The sequence below is a fragment of the Triticum aestivum genome, chromosome 2A, assembly GCF_018294505.1.
Source record: "Triticum aestivum cultivar Chinese Spring chromosome 2A, IWGSC CS RefSeq v2.1, whole genome shotgun sequence".
NCBI lineage: Eukaryota > Viridiplantae > Streptophyta > Magnoliopsida > Poales > Poaceae > Triticum > Triticum aestivum.
Window position 1 is genome coordinate 671,604,358 of NC_057797.1, and position 23,578 is coordinate 671,627,935.

Consider the following 23,578-nt stretch of genomic DNA (forward strand, 5'->3'; position numbering starts at 1 on the left):
AAACCCTTCCCTTTACATTCTTGCAAGTTGCATAATTTACTTTCCACTGCCAATATACTCTTTGCATGCTTGCTTGAATTGTGTGATGATTGCTTGACTTGTCCTAAAGTAGCTAAAATCTGCCAAGAACTAAAATTGGGAAAATGATAAGTTTTTATTTGGTCAAGTAGTCTAATCACCCCCCCCCCTCTAGACATACTTTCGATCCTACACCAGCGGTAGTATAGATGCAGAGTCACCGGCGGCACTACCGCTGCGGAGCGGTACTGCCGCTTGTGACCCCTCAGCGGTACTACCGCTGGGTAGCACGGTACTACCGCTGGGACCCAGACAAGACACAAACAGAGAGAAAAGATCTCTCCATTGAAGTGGAAGAGCTCTGAGGGTGAGAATCAGATGTGTACGTGTTGATTCCACCCAAGCAATACCCCAGCGGACCCCCTCTTGATAGTACGGTGCCCTCTACGCAACTAGTCCACCGAAAGAGAAACGAAAGAGCTACACCATCTTGAATGACACTCCGAGGGGAAGAAATCGTCTCATGCCAAGGATGAATCTCTGAAATACTCAAAGCACACGATTAGTCCGCAAACACGTTGTCATCAATCACCAAAACCACATCGAGAGAGATATGCCTCAACAATCTCCCCCTTTTTGGTGGATTGATGACAACTAGGGATTTGCACAAGGCTCCCCCTGAATGTGTGCACCTAGTTAGTGGAGCCTTTGGAATGCAAGACACACACATCCGGATCAACACTCCCCCTATATTTTATAGTCCAACAATTCTAAGCTCATGATATATGAGAGTAGGGTATAAAACAGGACAAGCATGCAACTCATAAGATACTACAGTGTTGAATAGACATAAGTAATAAGGTAGCGATAGGGAGCATATGTCTCACACCATATGTCTAGAACTTAGGTCTCACAGGCACCAAACCAAACCAAACAAAAGACAACGAGAGAACACACGAGAAAACACAAGACACAAAGACACACTCGCAGCACGACAACAACACAAATTCCTAAACTCTCTCCCCCTTTGGCATCGAGACACCAAAAGGGCAAAGAGTGACGCTACGACTCTAGGTGATGGCAAGCTGAGGATCTCGAACATCACATCTCAGCGTGATCGTCTGCATCTCCGTCATTGGTCAGAAACTGCTCGGCGTCTGAATCGGTCCAAGGGCAATGCTGGTGAATCGGTCCCTCAGAACCGCTGGCAATGGTCGCACCCAGGTGACGCATGAGCTCCTTGTGGTGCACCCTGGCCTGCTTCTCCGCCACATGAGTCATGTACTGACCATGAGACTCCATGCAGAAAAGCTTCTTCATCTTGCGTTTAAGCTTCTTTTCCCAAGAAGGTTCTGCACTAGAGGGCCCAAAGTCCTCCTCGTGATCATCAGTGGCAGCCCCACCCTCAGTCTCCATGGCAGCAACAGCAGTCGATGGACCCCCGGGTTTAGGCACTGGGGTGCTCCAATTGTCCTTCTTCCTCAGACGCTTGATCTCATGAGAAACCAAGTCTCCAGTTTCCAGCATCACTCTGGGATAGACATGTGCCCAGGCCTTCTCAATGAGCCTCATGATGAATGGACCATATATCGGGCACTTGCGCTCAGAAACGGCAGAGAGAAGTTCAGACCACATAACATGAGAAATGTCCAGGCTCTCTCCAGTGTTTGCTTCCTTCTCATACTGGCAGAAAAGAAATATGTCCACGAGATAGGAGTGGACCATATCCAGATTCCCGATGCGAGGGAAGAGAGTCTCACGGAAGACACGATGAAGAATGTCCAGATACGTAGACAGCTCATAGGTTTCCTTCTTAGTCACTGGGTGAACCTTCACAGAGCAGTAGGGCCAAAGGGCTTGCTTGTGAGTGGATGTAGTATTGCGGTGAGGGCGGAAGCCCACTGGAGTCTCAAACCCGCGATCTTCCACATCAAGTAACTCCATGAAGTCCTTCCACTTGACGGAGAGCAACTTGCCATTGGTCATCCAAGTCAGAGTCCTGTCGGCATCAGTTCCAAGATGAGCGGTAGCAAAGAATTGGGCCACCAAGTCTGCATCAAAATCCTTGTTGAACTGCATGATCCTGAGAATGTTCAACTGATTACACATCTGAAGGGCTTCGCCAAAGTACTTAGGGTCCTTCTCCATGGCATCAGTGTCGATGGAGCGAACATCCACATAAAGATTCTTCTTGGCCTTGATCACATCAAAATAGATGGCAAACTGAAAGCGGTTCCAGAACGGGCGGTTGACCAAAGTGGGATCTTGGTCCGCCTCATAGGGGTTGCGGCGATACTTTTCCCAAAACTCCTTGGCAGTCATCTCAGTCACAATCTTTCCCTTTGGCTTGTTGGCGGATCTCTTCCACTGCTGAGGTGGTGGAGGAGCACTTGCGGATGCGCCTGCTGGTGGCGGTTGAGTGCTAGAAGAACCACCTGCTAGCTCAGAGGTGCGATAGCACTTCGACGTTGCACGCCCGGGGTTGACACGGCGAGCTTTATGCTCAGCATGTTCATCACCTGGAACCAAACACAAGAACACGCAAAACAACCAGAAAGAACGAGCATAAGCCAACAAACTCAACAAAAGGATCAAGGTATGGCAGGAACATGATGGAACTTGGCAGGCAGTGGTAGTACCGTGACATGCACGCGGTAGTACCGCCCAAGCGGTAGTACCACTCCAAAGAGAGCGGTAGTACCGCTTGAGGACAAGCGGTAGTACCGCTCCAAAGAGAGCGGTAGTACCGCTCAGGTGGGGAAACAGCAGTTCCCTACTACCGTGGTCAGATCCGGCACTACCGGCCTGCCAAATTCAAAAATATTCCTACCAAACTCAAATCTAGAAAGTCTAGTTGCCTTCTCCAACCTACTCAAGCCTAGATTTAGCAAAAAATCTAGAGATGCAACCACCATTGCACCTAAGAAGCAAGATCTGAAAACGAGACAAAAGGAGAGAAGGAACGGGGGCAATACCGGCATCCATGGCAAGAGAACGAGGTGGGGATCGACTCCACCGAAGGAAATGGAGAGGGACGCCCCGGAGACAAAGATCCGCCGGAGCCCTCCCATGGCGATGCGTGGCTAGAGAGAGGAAGAGGAACGAGGGGGCGAAGCGAATGGGTATGGGGGAGAAGAAACCTCCCCCTGCCCCGATATAATCCCCTGGTCCCATCCCGCAGCGGTAGTACCGCGCTGGGGGGCGGTAGTACCGCTTATGAGCGGTAGTACCGCCCAGCATGCCACGGCAACTAAACAACATGGCTTAGCTCAAAAAAAGAAAAAAAAGAGAGAACAAAAGGCAAGAAGAAGAGAGGCCACACCAGCAAAAGGCCAAGACACACCTCTTCGAGAGAGGGCGGTGGCCGAGGCCACCTATGTTTGAGTCAAGAGGTATGGCGCCGCGAAGATTTTAACCTTGGGCCCATGACCAAAACTCATCTTTGAAGCACAAGTACCATCAACAATGGCTAATGTGAAAGACTTAATCAATTTATGCATAATGGGGGGAGGGAGAGTTCATTGAGAGAACAACACCCCCCCTATGTCCATGCCTACATCTAAACTAGACACCAAATTGAGTGTGGTGGGGTGTGCAAGGGTTCAAGTCACATTGCTCGAATCAATGATATTTAGCTCATGCCTTAACTCGCGAAATCTTGCATCATCCAAGGGCTTCGTGAAAATATCTGCAAGGTTATCATGAGTGTTGACATAGTTGAGTTCGATCTCTCCTCACCTAATGTGATCCCGGATGAAGTGATACCGAATCTCAATATGCTTCATCTTGAAGTGTTGCACCGGGTTGAGAGAGATCTTGATAGCACTTTCATTGTCACACCAAAGAGGCACTTTGTCACAAATGACACCGTAATCCTTTAAAGTTTGCATCATCCATAGGAGTTGTGCACAACAACTACCGACCGCTACATACTCCGCTTCGGTGGATGAGAGAGACACACAAATTTGCTTTTTGAAAGACCAACTTACCAAAGAGCAACCAAGGAATTGGCACCCTCCGGAAGTGGACTTCCTATCCACTTTGTCTCCCGCCCAATCGGAATCCAAATACCCTACAAGCTTGAAGTTTGATCCTCTTGGGTACCATAAGCCAAAGTTTGGGGTATGAGCCAAATATCGAAAGATTCGTTTGACCGCCACATAGTGACTTTCCTTAGGTGCGGCTTGAAAACGTGCACAAATTCCCACACTCAACATGATATCTGGTCTAGATGCACAAAGGTAAAGCAAAGATCCAATCATGGAGCGATATACCTTTTGATCCACCACTTTACCATTGGGATCTATGTCAAGTTGGCACTTGGTGGGCATTGGAGTGGAAGTCGGCTTGACGTCACTTAGCTTGAATCTCTTGAGCATGTCTTGAGTGTATTTGGCTTGGTTGATGAAGGTTCCTTCTCTTCTTTGCTTCACTTCAAACCCTAGAAATAACTTCAACTCTCCCATGGAAGACATCTCGAACTTTGAGGTCATGAGAGCGACAAATTCCTCATTGAAAGCTTTGTTAGGGGAACCAAAGATAATATCATCAACATATAATTGGCACACAAACAACTCCCCTTTGACCTTCTTAGTAAAAAGAATGGGTCGATTAGCCCAACTTCAAAACCACGGTCTTGTAACAACTCGGTAAGGTGGTCATACCACGCACGTGGGGCTTGTTTAAGGCCATAGAGTGCCTTATCGAGTTGATACACATGATTGGGAAAGTAGGGATCCTCGAACCCGGGGGGTTGCTTGACATAAACCAATTCATTAATAGGACCATTAAGAAAAGCACTCTTCACATCCATTTGTTGTAACTTAAAGTTGTGATGAGAAGCATATGCAATCAACATGCGAATGGATTCAAGACGAGCAACGAGAGCAAAGGTTTCACCGTAGTCGATACCCTCGACTTGGGAGTAGCCTTGTGCTACCAAACGAGTCTTGTTGCGAATGATAATCCCATGGGCATCTTGCTTGTTCTTAAATATCCACTTGGTTCCAATGACATTGTGGTTCCCCGTCGGTCTTGGCACCAATCTCCACACTTTGTTGCGCTCGAAGTTGTTGAGTTCTTCATGCATGGCATTGAGCCAATCCGGATCTTCGAGCGCCTCATAGACCTTGTGGGGTTCGACACAAGAGACAAACGCGTGATGCTCACAATAGTTTGCTAATTGTCTATGAGTGCTTACCCCCTTTCTTAAGCTTCCAAGCACATTCATCATGAGATGATCCTTGGTGGAGAGCTTGGAAGCAACCTTGGCGGCACGACGCTCCAATTCCTCCTCGGGGGTGAGACGAGAAGTGGTCACTTGATCATCTTGAGCGTCGTCTTGAGCTTGTTCTTGTTCTTGAACTTGCTCGGAGGAGAGAACTTGACTTTGGGCATCACTTGGTGTGTCAACACCGTCTTGAGCATGATCTTGCCCTTGGTCTTGTTCTTGAGGATGAGGGTCTTCATGTTGTTCTTCGGAAGCGTGTGGGCCTTGGGTTGGTGATGGCTCCACTTGAGTGGAGCATTGTCCTTCTCCTTCGGCCACAAGGGGTTCCACAATGGGTAGGATAAAGCCAACACCCATTCTTCTTATGGCTTGAGGAGGAATTTCATCACCTACATCACAAGTTCCACTTTGCTCCACTTGGGAGCCGTTATTTTCATCAAACTCCACGTTACACGTCTCCTCAATAAGTCCCGTAGATTTATTGAGGACACGGTAAGCATGAGAGTTTGTAGCATAACCAACAAATATGCCCTCATAAGCTCTAGCTTCAAATTTAGACAACCGAACACCTTTCTTGAGAATGAAACACTTACACCCGAACACCCGAAAGTACTTGAGGTTGGGCTTGTTACCGGTGAGTATCTCATATGAAGTCTTGTTCAAGCCCTTGCGGAGGTAGAGCTGATTGGATGCATGACACGCGGTGTTGATGGCTTCGGCCCAAAAGTTGTATGGAGACTTGAACTCCGCCATCATGGTCCTTGCCGCATCCATCAACGTCCGGTTCTTCCTCTCTGCAACACCGTTTTGTTGAGGGGTGTAAGGTGCGGAATATTGATGCTTGATCCCCTCATCACTAAGAAACTCATCCAAGGTGTAGTTCTTGAACTCGGTGCCATTGTCAGTTCTTATTGTCAAGATCTTTGCATTGTGTTGACGTGTGCTTCATTTGCAAAGTCAATGACGGTTTGTTGGGTCTCGCTCTTCCTCCTGAAGAAATACACCCAAGTGTATCTTGAGTAGTCATCCACAATCACCAAGCAATACTTCCTACCCCCAAGACTATCGAAGGATGGAGGCCCAAAGAGATCCAAGTGAAGGAGCTCCAAAGGCCTCTTTGAGTAAATGATAGTCGTGGGAGGGTGAGCCTTCTCATGTAGCTTTCCTTCGATACAAGCACTGCAAGCACGATCTTTAGCAAAACTAACATTCGTTAGTCCACGGACATGGTCCCCCTCGAGAAGACTTTGTAAAGATCTCATATTGACATGGGCTAAACGGTGATGCCAAAGCCATCCCACATCAACTTTAGCCATTAGGCATGTCACGGTCTTAGTGGGTCGCTTCGAAAATTTAATCACATATAGACCGTTCTCGACATGCCCAACAAAGGCTACTTTAAGAGTCTTGCTCCACAAGAGGGCCACGGTATCGATATCAAAGAAAGTGGCAAAGCCCATGATTGCAAGTTGACGAACGGAAAGTAAATTGTATGCAAGGGACTCAACAAGCATGACCTTCTCGATCATGAGATCATGAGAAATGACTACCTTGCCAAGTCCCAATACCTTAGAAGATGAGGCGTCACCCCACCCGACATTGGTGGGCATAGATGGAATCGTGTGCACGTCCACCACCAAGTCCTTGCTTCCGGTCATATGATTTGTGGCTCCGCTATCGAGCAACCATGATCCCCCACCGGAAGCAAACACCTACAAGAGATCAATGCTTGGTTTTAGGTACCCATTTTGTAATGGGTCCTTTGATGTTAGTAACAAGGGTCTTTGGAACCCAAATAGACCATTCAATGTACTCATGAGGGGAACCAACAAATTTGGCATAGACATGCCCATCACTAGCCCGACATAACACATAAGAAGGATTAAAGTCGCCGGCTTTGATGGGAGGAGTGGCATTGCCCTTTTTGACACAGCCACCCTTCGGATTGTTCTTCTTCTCCTTGGAAGCACTCTCTCCCTCCTTCACAAAGGTTTGCATGAGAGGAGGAGGTCATTTGGTCTTGTAATTCTTCTTCTTGTTCTTGGACTCGGGCACGTACCCAATCCCTTCCTTGGCCACAACTCCCTTTTGGTTGGTCAAGAGGTCGTTGAGGTTTTTCTTGCCTTGTATGCAAGACGCAAGACCTTTCTCAAGTTGCACCTTTAGCTTAGCGTTCTCCTCAACAAGATGCACATGCTCACAACACGGGTTAGTAGCATTTGCATTATCAATTAACATCATACGAGGAAAAGTGGCTTTTTCCTTGGTTAGCTTTACTTGAAGTAGATCATGAGACTCTTTGAGGCTAGCATGAGCACCCTTCAAGACCTTGTGAGCCTTGTCAAGTACATCAAACTCCTCTTTGAGTCTAGCAAGATCAACCTCAAGTTCGGCCTTCTCGGATTTTAGCACACGAGACACAATGAGAGCATGATCACAATCTTTCTTTAACTTAGCATGATCAACGTTGTGTGACTCCTCAAGAGCCAAACGAAGACCACGCTCTTCCTCAAGAGCATTGGAAAGATCCAAGATCTCATCGGTACAGTCACGACTATGCCCTTCCATCTTAGAGATGGTATCTTCGTGAGCCTCGATCATGTCATTGGCTTCACCAAGTTGTTCCAAGAGAGCAACAAAGCGCTTCTTGGATTTACCCTTAAGTTTGCCCATAAAGGCATCAAACTCATTCACCTCCACATTAGCTCCCTCATGTTCATCAATGCTATCCGTCGAAGAAGGATGATTAATGATGGTAGTTTTGATGTTGGAGGTTACCTTGTTGGTGGATTTGGCCATGAGGCACTTGGCGGTGATGCTCTCATTGGGTGAGTCGAAGAGGGACACCTGTGGAGTCGTTGCAATGGCAACAGAGGCCATGGCAACCGACTCACCATCTTCATCATTGTCATCATCCTCATTGTACTCTTCTTGTACCACCAATGCCTTGGGGAAAGTCTTCTTGGTGAAGTTACTCTTGTTGGGGAACGACTTAGCCTTGTCCTTTCGGATGAGCTTGCCACCATTGTCTTCCCTCTTCTCATATGGGCACTCTGCAACAAAATGACTCACATTGCCACAACTGTAGCAAGTCCTTACACGTTGCTTGCTCTTCGTGCCACTTGAGTTGTTTTTGTTAAAGTTTGGCCTTGAGTTTTTCTTGCTCCAAAATTGCCGTGAAGCAAGTGACATGTGTTCATGATATGCATACTTTGTATCTTCGGGGTTGCTCTCCTCTTCTTCCTCTTCTTCTTCTTCAACGCAGAGCTTGGCCTTCAATGCAAGGTTGGGCTTCTTTGCCCTTTGAGAACGAAGCACCCCATTGTCGGCGGTCTTGTCCTAAATGTTCATGGCCACAAACTCATCCTGTCAGATTTCGTGGGTTCCGGCAAACCCTTAAGGTTCGAACACTGGGGTGTGCGCGGAGATTACGCCTTCAACCTCACCGTCTCGCAAGGATCTAAACTACTAAAAGAACTGCGCAAGAGACACAAGATTTATACTGGTTCGGGCCACCGTTGTGGTGTAATACCCTACTCCAGTGTGTGGTTTGTGGATTGCCTCCTGGGGCTAGTGATGATGAACAATACAAGGAAGAACAGCCTCGCGAGGGTCTGTTCTTGGCTGGGGTGATGAACTGCTAGGAGGAGTTCAGTCACCTTTCTCTCTCTCTCTCACTTACTCTCTCTCTCTCTGCTTGCGAACCAGATGAACCCACCGAACCGAACCGAACCCAACCCCTTGCTACGTGGGTGGCTAGTCCTATTTATAGAGGCCCTGGTCCTCTTCCCAAATATTGAGTGGGAAGGGAGCCAACAATGGCGGGCTAATTTGAAGGGGGACAGCGAGTACACTTATCCTGACTAAAGCAGTCTTCGCCTGCCAAAGGCTCTGGTGGTGACGCTGCGCTGGGCTCCATGGTGACCTCCGTCTCGTAGTCCTCCTGGTCTTGGTCTCGTTGCACCGAAGTGGCAACCTTTGCCTGATGCCTCGGTACTCCGCGGCTGCGCTTGCCCCCTTTGCACCAAAGAGGAAAGAAGGACGCTGGGCGCGCTGGCACCCGCCTGGCAACCTGAGTCGTCATGGCTTACGTCATGGGCACCTCGCGAGGTACCCCGCCTTGATATCTCCACCTCCTCGCGAGCCAGCCTGATGAGGCTTCGCCTGAGGATGCGCCGTGTCGTCCTCCTCGCGAGGCTTGGCCCCTCGCGAGGGTCTTGAGTCTTGTGTTGATGAAGATGGGCCGTGCTGGGCCCTCATTTGAGCCACGCCGCAGACCGCAGGCAGGCAAGTCTGGGGACCCCCGTTCCCAGAACGCCGATAGTAGCCCCCGGGCCCAAGGCGCGCATGGACTTGGCCGTGCCGAGGGGCGAGAGGGCAAGGGCGAAGCGCCACAGGCCCTAACAGCCTGCGGCCTTGGGTGCCGCGTGGCGGTTGATGGGACGTGGGCGTCTCCACTTGCCCACGACGCCTCGGTGGTCGCGCGAGTTGGACAAGTCCCTGCATGCAGAACGTGTTATGATTACCTGTGATCGTGGAGGCCGGCGGTTGGCCTTCGCCGGCTATAAGTATGGCACCGCGCGTGCCCTTCCAGTCCATCTCTTCTTGTTCTCTCCTTCGCCTCAGTTTTTGCTCCGTCTTGGTGTGATGGCTCCGATTCGCCGGTTTTCCGCAGTGGAGAAGGGAAAGGCCCCTCGAGAGGGACCAGACCCTCTCCCGCCGAAGAAGTGACTCGCCCTTTGCAGCCAGGACGAGGAGGATCGTCAGGTGGTGGCGAGGCCCTGGGGCGAGCGGGCTCCGCTGGGGTTCCCGCTTCCCTTGTATGCCCACGCCGAGGGCCCTGAAGGTGTCGATGCTGATCCCCGTGGTCAGCGCCGTCGTCGGCGTCGTCGGGTCACGAAGGCGTGGGTGGTTCCCCCTGGAGTCCACGCCGAGGGCTCCTCCCAGGAGGGCGTGCTCCACGTCGCCATTCCTCTTCAGTCCTGGATCTGTCTTCCTCCCTTCTTCGCCTCCATCGTTCCTCCAGGAGGGCCCCTGGAGCTCTGGCTGCAGCACGCCGACTGCAGCGCTCTCACGACCGAGGCGGAGGTCGTGGTCGCCGCCCCGGGCGAGGTCTTCATGTCCCGTGGCTAGAGGGAGATCGCCCGGGTCTGCAGGGAAAGGGGCGTCTTCACGGTCCACCTGGAGTACGACGGCGCCGCGATAATGTTCTTCAAGGTCTTCGACGCGAACGGGCGCCGGCTGGAGTGTTGCCACGGGAGAGGTGGCCAGGACCTTGCCCTGGTGAGGGCCAGGCCCATCGACCGCTCCCTTGGCGAAGGCGCCGGAGGGTCCAGCGACTCCAGCGAAGGCTTCACGACTCTGGAGACGAGCGACGACAGCTACGAGCCCCCGAGTCGGCGCCGCTCCCGGAGCAGGGTGGACTCGTCAGGCCGTCGCCGACCCTGATCTGGATGGAGTTGGCGCCGGTGCCTGACGGCCCACTATTGATGATGGCGTCTTCTGCAGGAGCTCATGTAGTTAGCTTTCCTTAGGATTCATTCCCTGCGAGGAATCAGAATGCGCCCCGTGGGGGCTTGTAAGGCGTCTGTAGTCCCGTTTGTTAAGATATATGACCTTTTGCCATGGATCTGTGCGAGTGGCTAATTCCGTTATAGTTCAACCCTCCCTTTCGCACCTCGCGAGGGCTTGGTGCTTTGTGTCGACAGGTCCCAGTCCCAAGGCGGCGTCAGCCGTCGCTGGTATGCCAGGTCGCGATGCCGTGGTCAAGGCCAGGAGGTGAGCGACCCAGGGTCCGGTAAGAGCCCCTGAGTCGCGATGCTCAGGAGGTCCCCTTTGGCGCCCAAGCAGCCGTCGCTTGGTGAGAAAGGGAAGCAACATCGCTAGTACGAAATTGCTTTAGGTGCGGGGGTAGTGCCACGGTAGCCAGTGCTTTGGATGGTGACTTATCTTGAGGATCAGGGATTATCCCTGGTGTGCCGTCGGGTCCGCGCGTAGGCAGGAACGGAATTGCTCGGCAAGGTCCTCGCGAGCCCCTTCTTCCTCGCCTCTGCTCCCCTTTCTGCTCTACGTCCTCGGGTCCCGGCCCTCGAGCTGGTCTCAGTCGTCGCTGGTATGCCAGGTCGCGATGCCATGGACAAGGCCAAAGGGTGAGGGCTGGAGAGCCAGTAGGAGCCCTGAGTCGCGATGCTCGAGCGCCCCCCTTTAACGTGCAAGCGGTTCGCGCGGGCGAGGGCGAAGGGAACCTCGTGAGGGCCTTGGCTAGCGCCGTTCCCTCCAAGGATCCTGCAAAGTCATCACAAAAATAAGATGGTGTTGCCATGTCGGCCATTAGTCGACCGTTAGTCACTCAAGAGCTTGCTGGTTGGAGCAGGTGAGGTGTGTTAGGGCACCCGAGAGCCAGTGCGGGACTCACGAGGCCCTACCTCTAGGAGGGTTGCGCCTGGCACTGGGTCGTATCTTGAGATGTGTCCCTGCAAAGTTTGGTTAGATGCCGGTACTCTACGTCCTCGGGTCCCGGCCCTCGAGCTTGTCTCAGCCGTTGCTGGTATGCCAGGTCGCGATGCCGTGGACAAGGCCAGAGGGTGAGGGCTGGAGAGCCAGTAAGAGCCCTGAGTCACGATGCTCAGGCACCCCCCCTTTAACATGCAAGTTGTCGACATGGAGAAGAAGGGTTGCCGCGAACGGGCATCAAGCAATCAAGCGCGATAGGCGAATGCATAGTTGGAAATAAACGCGATGGAGAGACACGCCGCTGGGCCTAGCCCCAGCGGCTTGGGGATGATGCAGCCCGAGGGGCGCCCCCAACAAGGTAAACTAACGACCGGGAAATAAAGGCAGATACATGCCGCAGGGACGGACCCACGCGGCCTGGGAGTGATGCAACCTTGGGAGGGCGCTCCCAGCTGGGAATGAGGCTTGGAAGATATCACCTGAGGATGTCGTCGGCGAAGTGGCGTTGGTGTAGCAGGCTCGGTGGGCTGCGGAGCTGGTCCTCATGAGCCCCCAGGCCCCGGGGCCTCGGGAGGCTCCGGAGGCACTGGTGGCTCCTCGCGAGCTGTCTTCATCTCCGCCATGGCCGCGGAACGCCTATCTTCCTGAGCCTCCATGATGCCCCTCATGAGGCGCTGGCACGCCGCAGCCACGCTCGGCAGGCCGTAAGGCATGCGAACACGGCTGTGGGGTGGACCTCTGCAGCGCCCCACTTGCGAGGGCCAGAGGCGCTCTGTTGTGGCGATCTGATTGAGCCCTGGTATGTCGACGCAGACGCGCAGCCCACCATCCTCGCCTGGATGTGGGGCCACAGCTGGTGGACGACGGCAACCCCTCATGATCCTTGACTCCTGCAGTTCTTGAATGGCCTCGTTGACGAACTCGTGCTGGTCTGGCCTTCCTTGCTTGGCTCCTTCTTGAGGGAAATGTGCTTTGAAGCACGCCTCCACATGGTGCCCAAGCGCCTCCCTCGTGACCCTGGCTAGGTCGGTGGCCCTCCAGGTGAGAGCCCCCGAGCCCTGCCTGAGGAGGGCGCCGGGCGCGCTTTCCTATGCAATGGAAGGAGGGTCCTCCCGGGCAGACACGGCCCTGAGGGGCCTGCCTCCTAAGGGGCTGAGCCTGGCGACGTCTTCTTCTTCTTGGGGGTGGTCTCAGGAAGCCTCCTGCTTCCGCGATCTGGGTCTTCTAGTGACGTGGCCTGAAAGGCTCGCTCCAGGGAACACACTGCATCTCTCTCTTCACAGGGCACCGTGATGACGCCGCCACTTCCTGGCATCTTGAGGACGTTGTAGCCGTGGTGAGTCACGGCCATGAACTTGGCCAGCACGGGGTACCCGAGAATGGCGTTGTACGGCAGGAGGATGTGGGCGACGTCGAAGTCGATGAGCTCGGTGCGGTAGTTGCTGCGGGCTCCGAAGGTGACAGGGAGGCGGACCTGCCCGATCGGGACTGTGGAGCCGTCGGTGACTCCGGAGAAAGGCTTGGTTGGCTGAAGCTGATCATAGGGCCCTTGGAGGTTGTTGAAGGTTTCCACGGATAGGACGTTGAGCCCCGCCCCTCCGTCGATGAGGGTCTTGGTGACCAGCACGTTGCTGATGACCGGGGAGCAAAGCATCGAGAGGACTCCGGCTGTGGCCGAGCACTTGAGCTGGTCTGCTGAGCTGAACATGATGGCGCACGCCGACCTCCTAAGGGGGCGCGTTGCTTCGAGCTTGGGGAGAACTGCATTCACCTCGCGGGCGAACTGCTTGAAGATACGTTGAGAGGCTGGGGCTTGAGCTCCGCCCAGGATGCAGGCGATTGCGCGCGGCTCTTGGAAGCCCCCAGCCCCCTCGTCTTGATGGCGGTCTTCGTTCCTTCTTGGCGGAGGCGGCAGCGGAGGTAGGCCTGCGTTGCCGTGAGGGCGATCCTCACGAGGCTGATCCCTCCAGTCTCCCTCGCGAGGCAGGTCCTGCCAGCGGTCCTCGCGAGGTTGGTCGCACCACCCCTGGCGCGGGCCGCGATCTTCCCAGCGTCCTGGGTTTCTTCCTCCTCCTCGGCCGTAGCCCCTGTCAGCACGGTCAGGGCGACGGCTGATCCTTCCTTCTCGCACGGCGCGGAGCTCTTGACATTCGTTGGTGTTGTGGGTGTGGAGGTTGTGGTACACGCAGTACCGGCTGCCTCTGGAGGAGTCGGGCAGATCCTTGCCCCGCTTGGTGTCCGGTTCGGCTGCGAGTACGGCAGCCCCCTTGTGCTTCACGTCCTTGGCCTTGGGCTTCTTCTCTTCTGGGTCCAGCTCCTCCTTCATCTTGACGTCGCGCACGCCATCGGAGAAGGCCGAGATGATGGCCTCCTCGGACACCTTGGGGATCTTGAGGCGCGCGCTGTTGAAGCGCTGGATGTACTTTTGCAGGGTCTCTCCGGGTTGTTGCTTGATGCGGCGCATGTCGCTTACGGAGGGTGGCCGGTCGCGAGTACCTTGGAAGTTGGCAATGAAGCGGGTGCACATCTGGTCCCAGGAAGAGATCGTTCCTGGAGCCAGATTCAGGAGCCAGGTGCGAGCTCCTTCCTTCAGCGCCATGGGGAACCAGTTCGCCATGACCTTCTCGTCCCCGCTGGCGGCCTCGGTGCCCAGCTCATAGAGCTGGAGGAACTCCGCGGGATCAGTTGTGTCGTCGTAGCAAGGAGGCAGGTCCGGCTTGAACTTGCCGGGCCACGCGACACTACGCAGCTCAGTGGTGTAGGCGAGGCAGCCCGCGGTGGCCACGAAAGGCTTCGGCTGGTGGAGAGCTTGGCCTTGAGGGTCCCCACGCGCTGCAGCTAGGAGTAGAGCGGGGTCTTGGCGTGCCGGAGCTGGAGCAGGGAGCGCCCGGGCAGCCCCTTGCGGGCGAGGGATTTCTTGGCAGCTCCGTTCTTGCTGCACTGACGCCTGGCGAAGCGGGTTCCGCCCAGGGGCCACGCGCCTTGGAGCCATGACGTCTTCTTGGAGAGGAGGCGGCTGGTACGCCCCCGAAGCTTCATTGCCCGCGCGGGGTGGAGTGCGGCGCAGCGGAGCGGACGGCGCAGGAGAGCCCCCTGCAGCGCGGACGAGCTCGGCGACGCGGTCGAGCCACTCCTCGTAGACGTCGTCGACGGGTCGGTAGCGCAGGAGCTAGTTTGCCGCGATGAGCGCAGCTCGAGCCTCCAAAGGCGCGTGGAGCGCGCGAGACAAAGACCCAGCTGGTGGAGTAGCGGTGCGGCCGTCTTGACGCACGGACGGGTGCTGAGACGACACTTGCTGCTCGCCCCCCGCCGGGCCGGTGGCGGCGTTGATGGCGGGCAACGAGGAACGACGAGGACGCCCACCGACAGGGGCCGTCTGGGTGACACGAGAAGCGATGGCGGCCCGGCGCTCGGCGCGGGCCCGACGAGCGTCAGACATGGATGCTGCGGTCGGAGGAGAGCGGAGTGGTGGAAGACAAATTCCGGCGCACCCCTACCTGTCACGCCAAATGTCGGATTTCGTGGGTTCCGGCAGACCCTTAAGGTTCGAACACTGGGGTGCGCGCGGAGATTACGCCTTCAACCTCACCGTCTTGCAAGGATCTAAACTACTAAAAGAACTGCGTAAGAGACACAAGATTTATACTGGTTCGGGCCACCATTGTGGTGTAATACCCTACTCCAGTGTGTGGTTTGTGGATTGCCTCCTGGGGCTGGTGATGATGAACAATACAAGGAAGAACAGTCTCGCGAGGGTCTGTTCTTGGCTGGGGTGATGAACTGCTAGGAGGAGTTCAGTCACCTTTCTCTCTCTCTCTCACTTACTCTCTCTCTCTCTCTCTGCTTGCGAACCAGATGAACCCACCGAACCGAACCGAACCCAACCCCTTGCTACGTGGGTGGCTAGTCCTATTTATAGAGGCCCTGGTCCTCTTCCCAAATATTGAGCGGGAATGGAGCCAACAATGGCGGGCTAATTTGAAGGGGGACAGCGAGTACACTTATCCTGACTAAAGCAGTCTTCGCCTGCCAAAGGCTCTGGTGGTGACGCCGTGCTGGGCTCCATGGTGACCTCTATCTCGTAGTCCTCCTGGTCTTGGTCTCATTGCACCGAAGTGGCAACCTTTGCCTGATGCCTCGGTACTCCGCGGCTGCGCTTGCCCCCTTTGCACCAAAGAGGAAAGAAGGACGCTGCGCACGCTGGCACCCGCCTGGCACCCTGAGTCGTCATGGCTTACGTCATGGGCACCTCGCGAGGTACCCCGCCTTGATATCTCCACCTCCTCGCGAGCCAGCCTGATGAGGCTTCGCCTGAGGATGTGCCGTGTCGTCCTCCTCGCGAGGCTTGGCCCCTCGCGAGGGTCTTGAGTCTTGTGTTGATGAAGATGGGCCGTGCTGGGCCCTCATTTGAGCCACGCCGCAGGCCGCGTGCAGGCAAGTCTGGGGACCCCCGTTCCTAGAACACCGACACATCCAACACTTTGCTTGAGGTCAATGTGTGGAAGTCCGGCCTTTGACGAATGACGAAGGACATGGCCTTGTGGTAGGGCATCATTGCCTTGAGGAATTTGCGCTTGATCCAATTGTCATCCGTGTCCTTACTCCCGTGATCTCGGAGTGAGACCGCGAGTTTGGTTACTCTCCGATAAAGCTCATGAGGTTCTTCATCTTCTTTCATTGCAAACTCATCGGCCTCATCTTGCACAACTTCATAGTTCGAGCGTTGAATGCTTGCGCTTCCCCGGTAGAGTGAGACAACACAAAGCCATGCGTCTTTGGCCAAGGCGAAGGGCCGGAGATGAGGTAGATCTTCGGGTGGAATTGCATCTTGAATGATGAAGAGAGCATTCTCATTGAATTGATTATCCGCGGCTTCTCGAGGAGTGAAGTTGCTTGGATCATGCGGATAGAAACCTTCTTCAATGATTCTCCAAAGATTAGTGTTCACATGATTTAAATGCCATTTAAAGCGGTAAACCCAAGAATCAAAGTCCTCATTTTTCACAATCTTAGGGGGAGGACCGGCATGACTCAAATGAGTGGAAGGAACCGGTCCACCATAAACAAGTGGTGGTTCCACATGAGCAAATATGTCGGTGCCATTCTTACCACTAGAAGAAGGAGCCTTTTCACTACTAGCTTCCCCTTTATCGGAGGTAGCATCCGTCACCTTGTCGATGGGACTACCCACATTCAACGATGCGGTGGATAGTTTAAGCCCTTCAAGAAATTTAGTAAACATGCTTTCAACCTCGATCGTCATGGAGGTTTTCAATGTCTCCAAGGCCACATTGAATTCCTCACAAGAGACCGAGGTTCCCCCATCGCCCGTAGACGAGATCGGATTCACACCAGAGTGTTCCTCTACACCGTCTACGGTATCAACCATACTCTTCGGACGGTAAAGTCCTTAATAAAGAGACGAGGCTCTGATACCAATTGAAAGGATCGATATGGTTGACTAGAGGGGGGGTGAATAGGCAACTAACAATTTTTAACTTTTCTTTACCAAATTAAACTTTGCATCAAAGTAGGTTGTCTAGATGTGCAACTAGGTGAGCAACCTATATGATGCAATAACAACAAACAAACAAGCAAGCAAGAGAAGTAACACTAAAGAGCTTGCACAAGTAAAGGTAAGAAATAACAAAGAGTGGATCCGGTGAAGACGAGGATGTGTTACCGAAGTTCCTTCCTTTTGAAGGGAAGTACGCCTCCATTAGAGCGGTGTGGAGGCACAATGCTCCCCAAGAAGCCACTAGGGCCACCGTACTCTCCTCACGCCCTCACACAATGCAAGATGCCGTGATTCCACTATTGGTGCCCTTGAAGGCGGCGACCGGACCTTTACAAATAAGGTTGGGGCAATCTCCACAACTTAATCGGAGGCTCCCAACAATACCACGAAGCTTCACCACAATGGACTATGGCTCCGTGGTGACCTCAACCGTCTAGGGTGCTCAAACACCAAAGAGTAACAAGATTCGCTAGGGATAGGTGGGGGAATCGAAAATTTCTTGGTGGAAGTGTAGATCGGGGCCTTCTCAACCACTCCCGAGCAAATCAACAAGTTTGATTGGCTAGAGAGATAGATCGGGCTAAAATGGAGCTTAGAGCATTAATGGAGCTTGAGTGGAAAGAGGTAGGTCAACGGGGAAGAAGGGGACCCCCTTTTATAGTGGGGGCAACAATCCAACCGTTGCCCCACCAACCATCCCCGCAGAGGGCGGTAGTACCGCTTGGGGGGCGGTACTACCGCTGAGCCAGCGGTACTGCCGCGCAGAGGAGAGAAGCAGGGACATGGACCCAAAGCGGTACTACCGCGGTGGTAAGGGCGGTACTACCGCTGCGAAGCGGTACTACCGCCTCTACTGCCGCAACTAGTGTCGCAAAACCCGACACGAGAAAAAGAGCCCTCGATTCGAGGCGGTAGGAGCCAAACAGGCCAGCGGTAGTACAGCTGCGGAGTCACCGGCGGTACTACCGCTGCGGAGCGGTACTACTGCTTGTGACCCCTCAGCGGTACTACCGCTGGGTAGCACGGTACTACCGCTGGGACCCAGATAAGACACAACAGAGAGAAAAGATCTCTCCATTGAAGTGGAAGTCGAGGCGGTAGGGCCAGGCAGGCCAGCGGTAGTACAGCTACAGAGTCACCGGCGGTACTACCGCTGCGGAGCGGTACTGCCGCTTGTGACCCCTCAGCGGTACTACCGCTGGGTAGCACGGTACTACCGCTGGGACCCAGACAAGACACAACAGAGAGAAAAGATCTCTCCATTGAAGTGGAAGAGCTCTGAGGGTGAGAAGCAGATGTGTACGTGTTGATTCCACCCAAGCAATACCCCAGCGGACCCCCTCTTAATAGTACGGTGCCCTCTACGCAACTAGCCCACCGAAAGAGAAACGAAAGAGCTACACCGTCTTGAATGACACTCCGAGGGGAAGAAATCGTCTCGTGCCAAGGATGAATCTCTGAAATACTCAAAGCACACGATTAGTCCGCAAACACGTTGTCATCAATCACCAAAACCACATCGAGAGAGATATGCCTCAACATCAACCGTATTAGAGAGGAACTGGTCAGCTATGATGACTACTTTGAGTGCAAAGAGGAGGCCGTCGGCAAGATTGGTTTCTCCTCTTATCAGAAATGCACTGCCGTCATCCGAATGCTTGCATACGGAGTGCCCGGTGATCTCATTGACGAGTACGTCCGTATGAGCGAGTCTACATGCCTAGAGTCCCTGTATAAGTTTTGCAAGGCTGTTATTGTTGTGTTTGACCCTGAGTACTTGAGAGAGCCGACAGCTGAAGATACAACCCGTTTGTTGGCGATGAATGCCAGCAGGAGCTTCCCGGGAATGCTTGGCAGCATAGACTGTATGCACTGGGAGTGGAAGAACTGCCCTTCTGCTTGGTAAGGGCAATATAAGAGACATGTCAGGGCTCGCACTGTCATACTAGAGGGAAAGGAAAAGATTTACCCAAGAGCAAGAGAGTGCTAGAAAGGATGTAGAGCGTGCCTTTGGTGTTTTGCAATCTCGATGGGGCATCGTTCGGTATCCTGCTAATACTTGGAGCACGCAGAACCTGTGAGAGGTGATGACTGCTTGTGTGATCATGCACAATATAATCGTAGAAGACGAGCGCCCGGAACGTCTGTACGATCAAGGCTTTCAGTTTCAGAGTGAGAATGTTGTGCCTGAGCATGGAGTAGCGGGAACATTTAAGCAGTTCACTCAATTTCATGAAGACATGCGTGATTGGGAAACTCACGTGCAACTGCAAAATGATTTGGTTGAGTATATGTGGGCTCATGTTGGCAACCAATAAATGTATATTCTTTTATTCGTTTGCAAAACTATGTGAAACATTTTTATTTGTATTTGACTTGTAAAACTATACTATTTATTTGAGTGGCCAGACTATTTGGCTTGTTTACATTTTCATTTGACAATATGTTAAATGCAAATCGTGCAAAATTGGGCGGCCACGCCGCCACATATGGATTGGCGCATTAAACATGTTGCCGACCCATATTAAAAATAGGACGGACGTCGGGCAGGCGGCCGACCCAAACGAACAAAAAACAGACGAAATCGCCGTTTGTTTGGGTCGGCCGTTGCTCTTATTGTGTAAAGTACAATGTATTAGATGAAGAAGATTAATTCAAGCAGGCGAGCACAACACAAGCACGTGCAAACCTTCCAGCCCGCACCGTCAGAGCCACAAGATGCATTAGGTGGAGCTTTTTTACACTCGCTCTGTCATTAGATGCTCGATGAACACGGTCTGATTCAGCCATTCCTCAAAAGGCATGATGGTCGGAGATGCTTTATCAAGGTTTATATGCATACCCGGCAATGTCTCACATGCTACAGCCTACAGAACAAACCAAGACCCCCGGAGGCCGCTTGAGGACCCTTACTTTTCTCCCGGCGCTGATAAGATTTGGGAGCGAGTGCAGTGGGCATGGGCGGCAGCGTCTCTCAAGCTCTCAAGGAGCGGCGGCGATCGGCATGGGTGCCATCTCTCAAGGACAGAGGCGGCTGTGAGGTGCGGGTGCTATGGGTGGCCCACTTCCGACCGCACCCACGTACATCTACAGAATGAGTAATGGGACAGGCTAACGTGTCCCGGTCAGCCGGCAGTCACACCCCTACAAATGCAGTTGCACGGTCGCCTGTGGTATGCAGAACCTGTAAAGAGGTCGCAGCACTAGCAGTCCAGCACGCGATCAGACGGTGAGCGGCTCGGAGAGGCGCCGGACTGCTGTACTATGGCTCCGGCGGCAATGGAGGTCGCGCCAGCGCCCGTCGCCGTCGTGGCCGTGCCGTTCCCGGCGCAGGGGCACCTCAACCAGATGCTGCACCTGTCGCTCCTGCTCGCGTCCCGGGGCCTGGGCGTGCACTACGCGGCGCCCGCGCCGCACGTCCGCCAGGCGCGCGCGCGCGTGCAGGGCTGGGACGCGCGCGCCGTCCGCTCGCTCCACTTCGCCGCCCTCGACGTCCCGCCCTACGCCACGCCGCCGCCCGACCCCGACAGCCCCGTCGCGTTCCCGGCCCACCTGCAGCCGCTCTTCGACGCGTTCTGCGACCACGCCGCGGCCCCGCTCGGGCGCCTCCTCGAGGACCTCGCCGCCGAGCACCGCCGCGTCGTCGTCGTGCACGACAGCCTCGTGGCCTTCCCCGCGACGGAGGCGTCGCGGCTGCCCAACGGCGAGGCGTACGCGCTCCAGTGCGTGGGGCAGTCGTTCGGCGCCGGGTTCAAGGACCCCAGCCACCGCCTGGTGCGCGCGCTCGGCCTGCCCGTCCCGTCACCCGAGTCCTTCCTCACCGAGGCGTTCATGGGGCTCGTGGAGCGGCAGGGCGGGCTCGGCGTGCCCGGCGCCGGGCTGCTCCTCAACTCGTGCCGCGCGCTCGAGGGAGAGTTCGTCGACGCGCAAGCCGAGGCCCTGTCCCTCGACGGCAAGAAGCTATTCTCCATCGGCCCGTTAAACCCACTGCTAGAGCTGGACGTGACCATGCAGCCGCGGCATGAGTGCATGGACTGGCTTGACAAGCAGCCGCCGTCATCGGTGCTGTACCTGTGCTTCGGCACAATGACGTCGCTGCCTGGCAAGCAGATCGAGGAGCTGGCCGGCGCGTTGCAGAGCTGCGAGCAGCGGTTCATCTGGGTGCTGCGCGACGCCGACCGCGCCGACATCTTCGCGGAGGCCGGCGAGAGCCGGCACGCCAAGCTGATGTCCGAGTTCACCAAACGGACCGAAGGGAGGGGGCTGGTGATCACCGGGTGGGCGCCGCAGCTGGAGATCCTGGCGCACGGCGCCACGGCGGCGTTCGTGAGCCACTGCGGCTGGAACTCGCTGCTGGAAGGGCTAAGCCACGGGAAGCCGATCCTCGCGTGGCCCATGCACTCCGACCAGCCGTGGAACGCTGGGTACGTGTGCGGCCACCTCAAGGCCGGGATCGTCATGAGGTCATGGGAGAAGAGCCGGGAGACGCTGCCGGCCAAGGACATTCAAGAGGTCATCAAGAGGGCGATGGACTCCGACGAAGGCATCGCCGCGCGGAGTGCGGCGAAGGCGCTCGCCGAGGACGTTCGTGCCGCCGTGGCGAACGGTGGCTCGTCGTGGGCGGACATGGAGGAGTTCGTCGCCCGCATCACAAAGTGAAGGACTGATTGGCGTCAATAAACTCTGAAGTGACCAGTGCATGCTCGATCTTGCAGCGTCAATCAGAGCAGTACACCTGTGTGATTTGAGGTGTCTCTAGTGTCACGTTCGTAGATTTGTTTCCTGTCGTTTTCGTTCGCTCCGTTCGGATTCACGAACAGCACTCTGAAGTCCATCCGTGGTCCTAGCATGCGGTCTGAAAGGACAAATTGTGCCTATATGGTTCTACAAAATCTGTAAAATCGCACAAATAAATTACGGATTTACTAACACATCTAGATGTTTTTTAGTTATATGTCACATCTAACTTGTCCACCATATGATAAGGGGCTGTGAGATTCGTGCAAAATTCTTTTAGTTTGTGTTCTCGATATGTCTCGCGTCGCTAGTATCCCTCTGGTCTGCTTTTCCTATCACGCGCAGTGCTCAGCCTTCGTGGGCATATTGGCTTGCTTTTTTTTTGTCAAATGTGATGGTGCCCCGCTGCCTTTGTTCTGCTTTTTGTTCAGGTCTGGGCCTTTTCGTGTTGTTTTTCTTTTTTATCATTTGTTTATCCTGAGCCTTTTTATTTCAAATTCTTGATGTGTTTATTAGAAATTGAGTCAATCCCAAATCTCTTGTGCCTTCTGCTCCCATCCACCATTATATCTTCTCACTCTCACATTCCCCTTTTTCTTACGCTCTTATCATTATATTTCGATTTTTGTGTTTCTTTACGAGGAGTGGCATTGTTCATTCTTTTTTTCCCACATTTTTTGTGTTTGTGTTTGTGTGTTTTTCATGCGGGCACAACATTTGCAGTCGAGATCCACAAGAAATTTATTTTCAAAGTCACGATTATTTTGTCATGTGGGCATAATATTTTTTGAACATTTTGTAGGAATTATCTGTGCGTGTCTACACACATGGGATTGTCCCTATGTACAGTCATGATTTTTTTCCTACTACATGCTTTGTGCATGGGCTTATCCATTTATGTGCTAGCCCATTTCCTTTTGTTTTTCCTCATTTTTCTTTGTTTTTTTATGTTTGTGTGTCTGTCGTCACACTGTCATTTTGAGCTGCAATTTTTTTATTTTTTGGGAGAATTTTGTATTGATGTTTCTATCTTTTCATTTTTGCTATTTACTTTTTTTATTTTTCTTCTCTTTTCCACTTTTAATCCATTATATTTTTTGTACAAGATGTTTTTTGAAGTGTGTGGACACTAATTAGAATCCGTCACTTTTTTTGAAAAAATTAAACACTTTTTCAAATTTATATAAGTTATGTTTTCTAGATAAATTAACTGTTAAAAATTTATGATTTTTTTTTGTAAATCTTGGTGTGACTAGTTGAGGTTCACTAGATTTACAACTGCAAGTGTTATAATTTGGTTGTAATTACATGACCCTCAACATGACAGCAATTGGACTGGTAGGGGTTTCTCAGCCAGTTGCATGTCCATCAATAGAAACACAATTGCAAGTGTTGCCGCCCAACTGTGCATGCCCTAAATGCAACGGTTCTCACCGAGTAGCATGTCTCAACCACTATTTAACAGCTTAAAGTGTTGTATCCCGACTATAACTATATGACTCTCACCATGACTGCAACTAGACTGGTAGAGGGTTATCGGCTATTTGCATGTCCTTCACTAGACTTATAATTATAAGTGTTGCAAGTCGACTGCAGCTACATGCTTCAGATACGACTACAAC

At 53.3% G+C, this 23,578-nt stretch overlaps 1 protein-coding gene across 1 annotated transcript; it reads left to right on the forward strand.

Annotated features, from left to right (window-relative positions):
* The first annotated feature begins 20,324 nt into the window (after nucleotides 1-20,324).
* LOC123190107 (cis-zeatin O-glucosyltransferase 2) lies at nucleotides 20,325-22,152 on the forward strand. The gene has a single exon (XM_044602687.1). The coding sequence runs from the start codon at nucleotides 20,484-20,486 to the stop codon at nucleotides 21,876-21,878; it is 1,395 nt and encodes a 464-aa protein (XP_044458622.1). The 5' UTR covers nucleotides 20,325-20,483; the 3' UTR covers nucleotides 21,879-22,152.
* The last annotated feature ends 1,426 nt before the right edge of the window (nucleotides 22,153-23,578 follow it).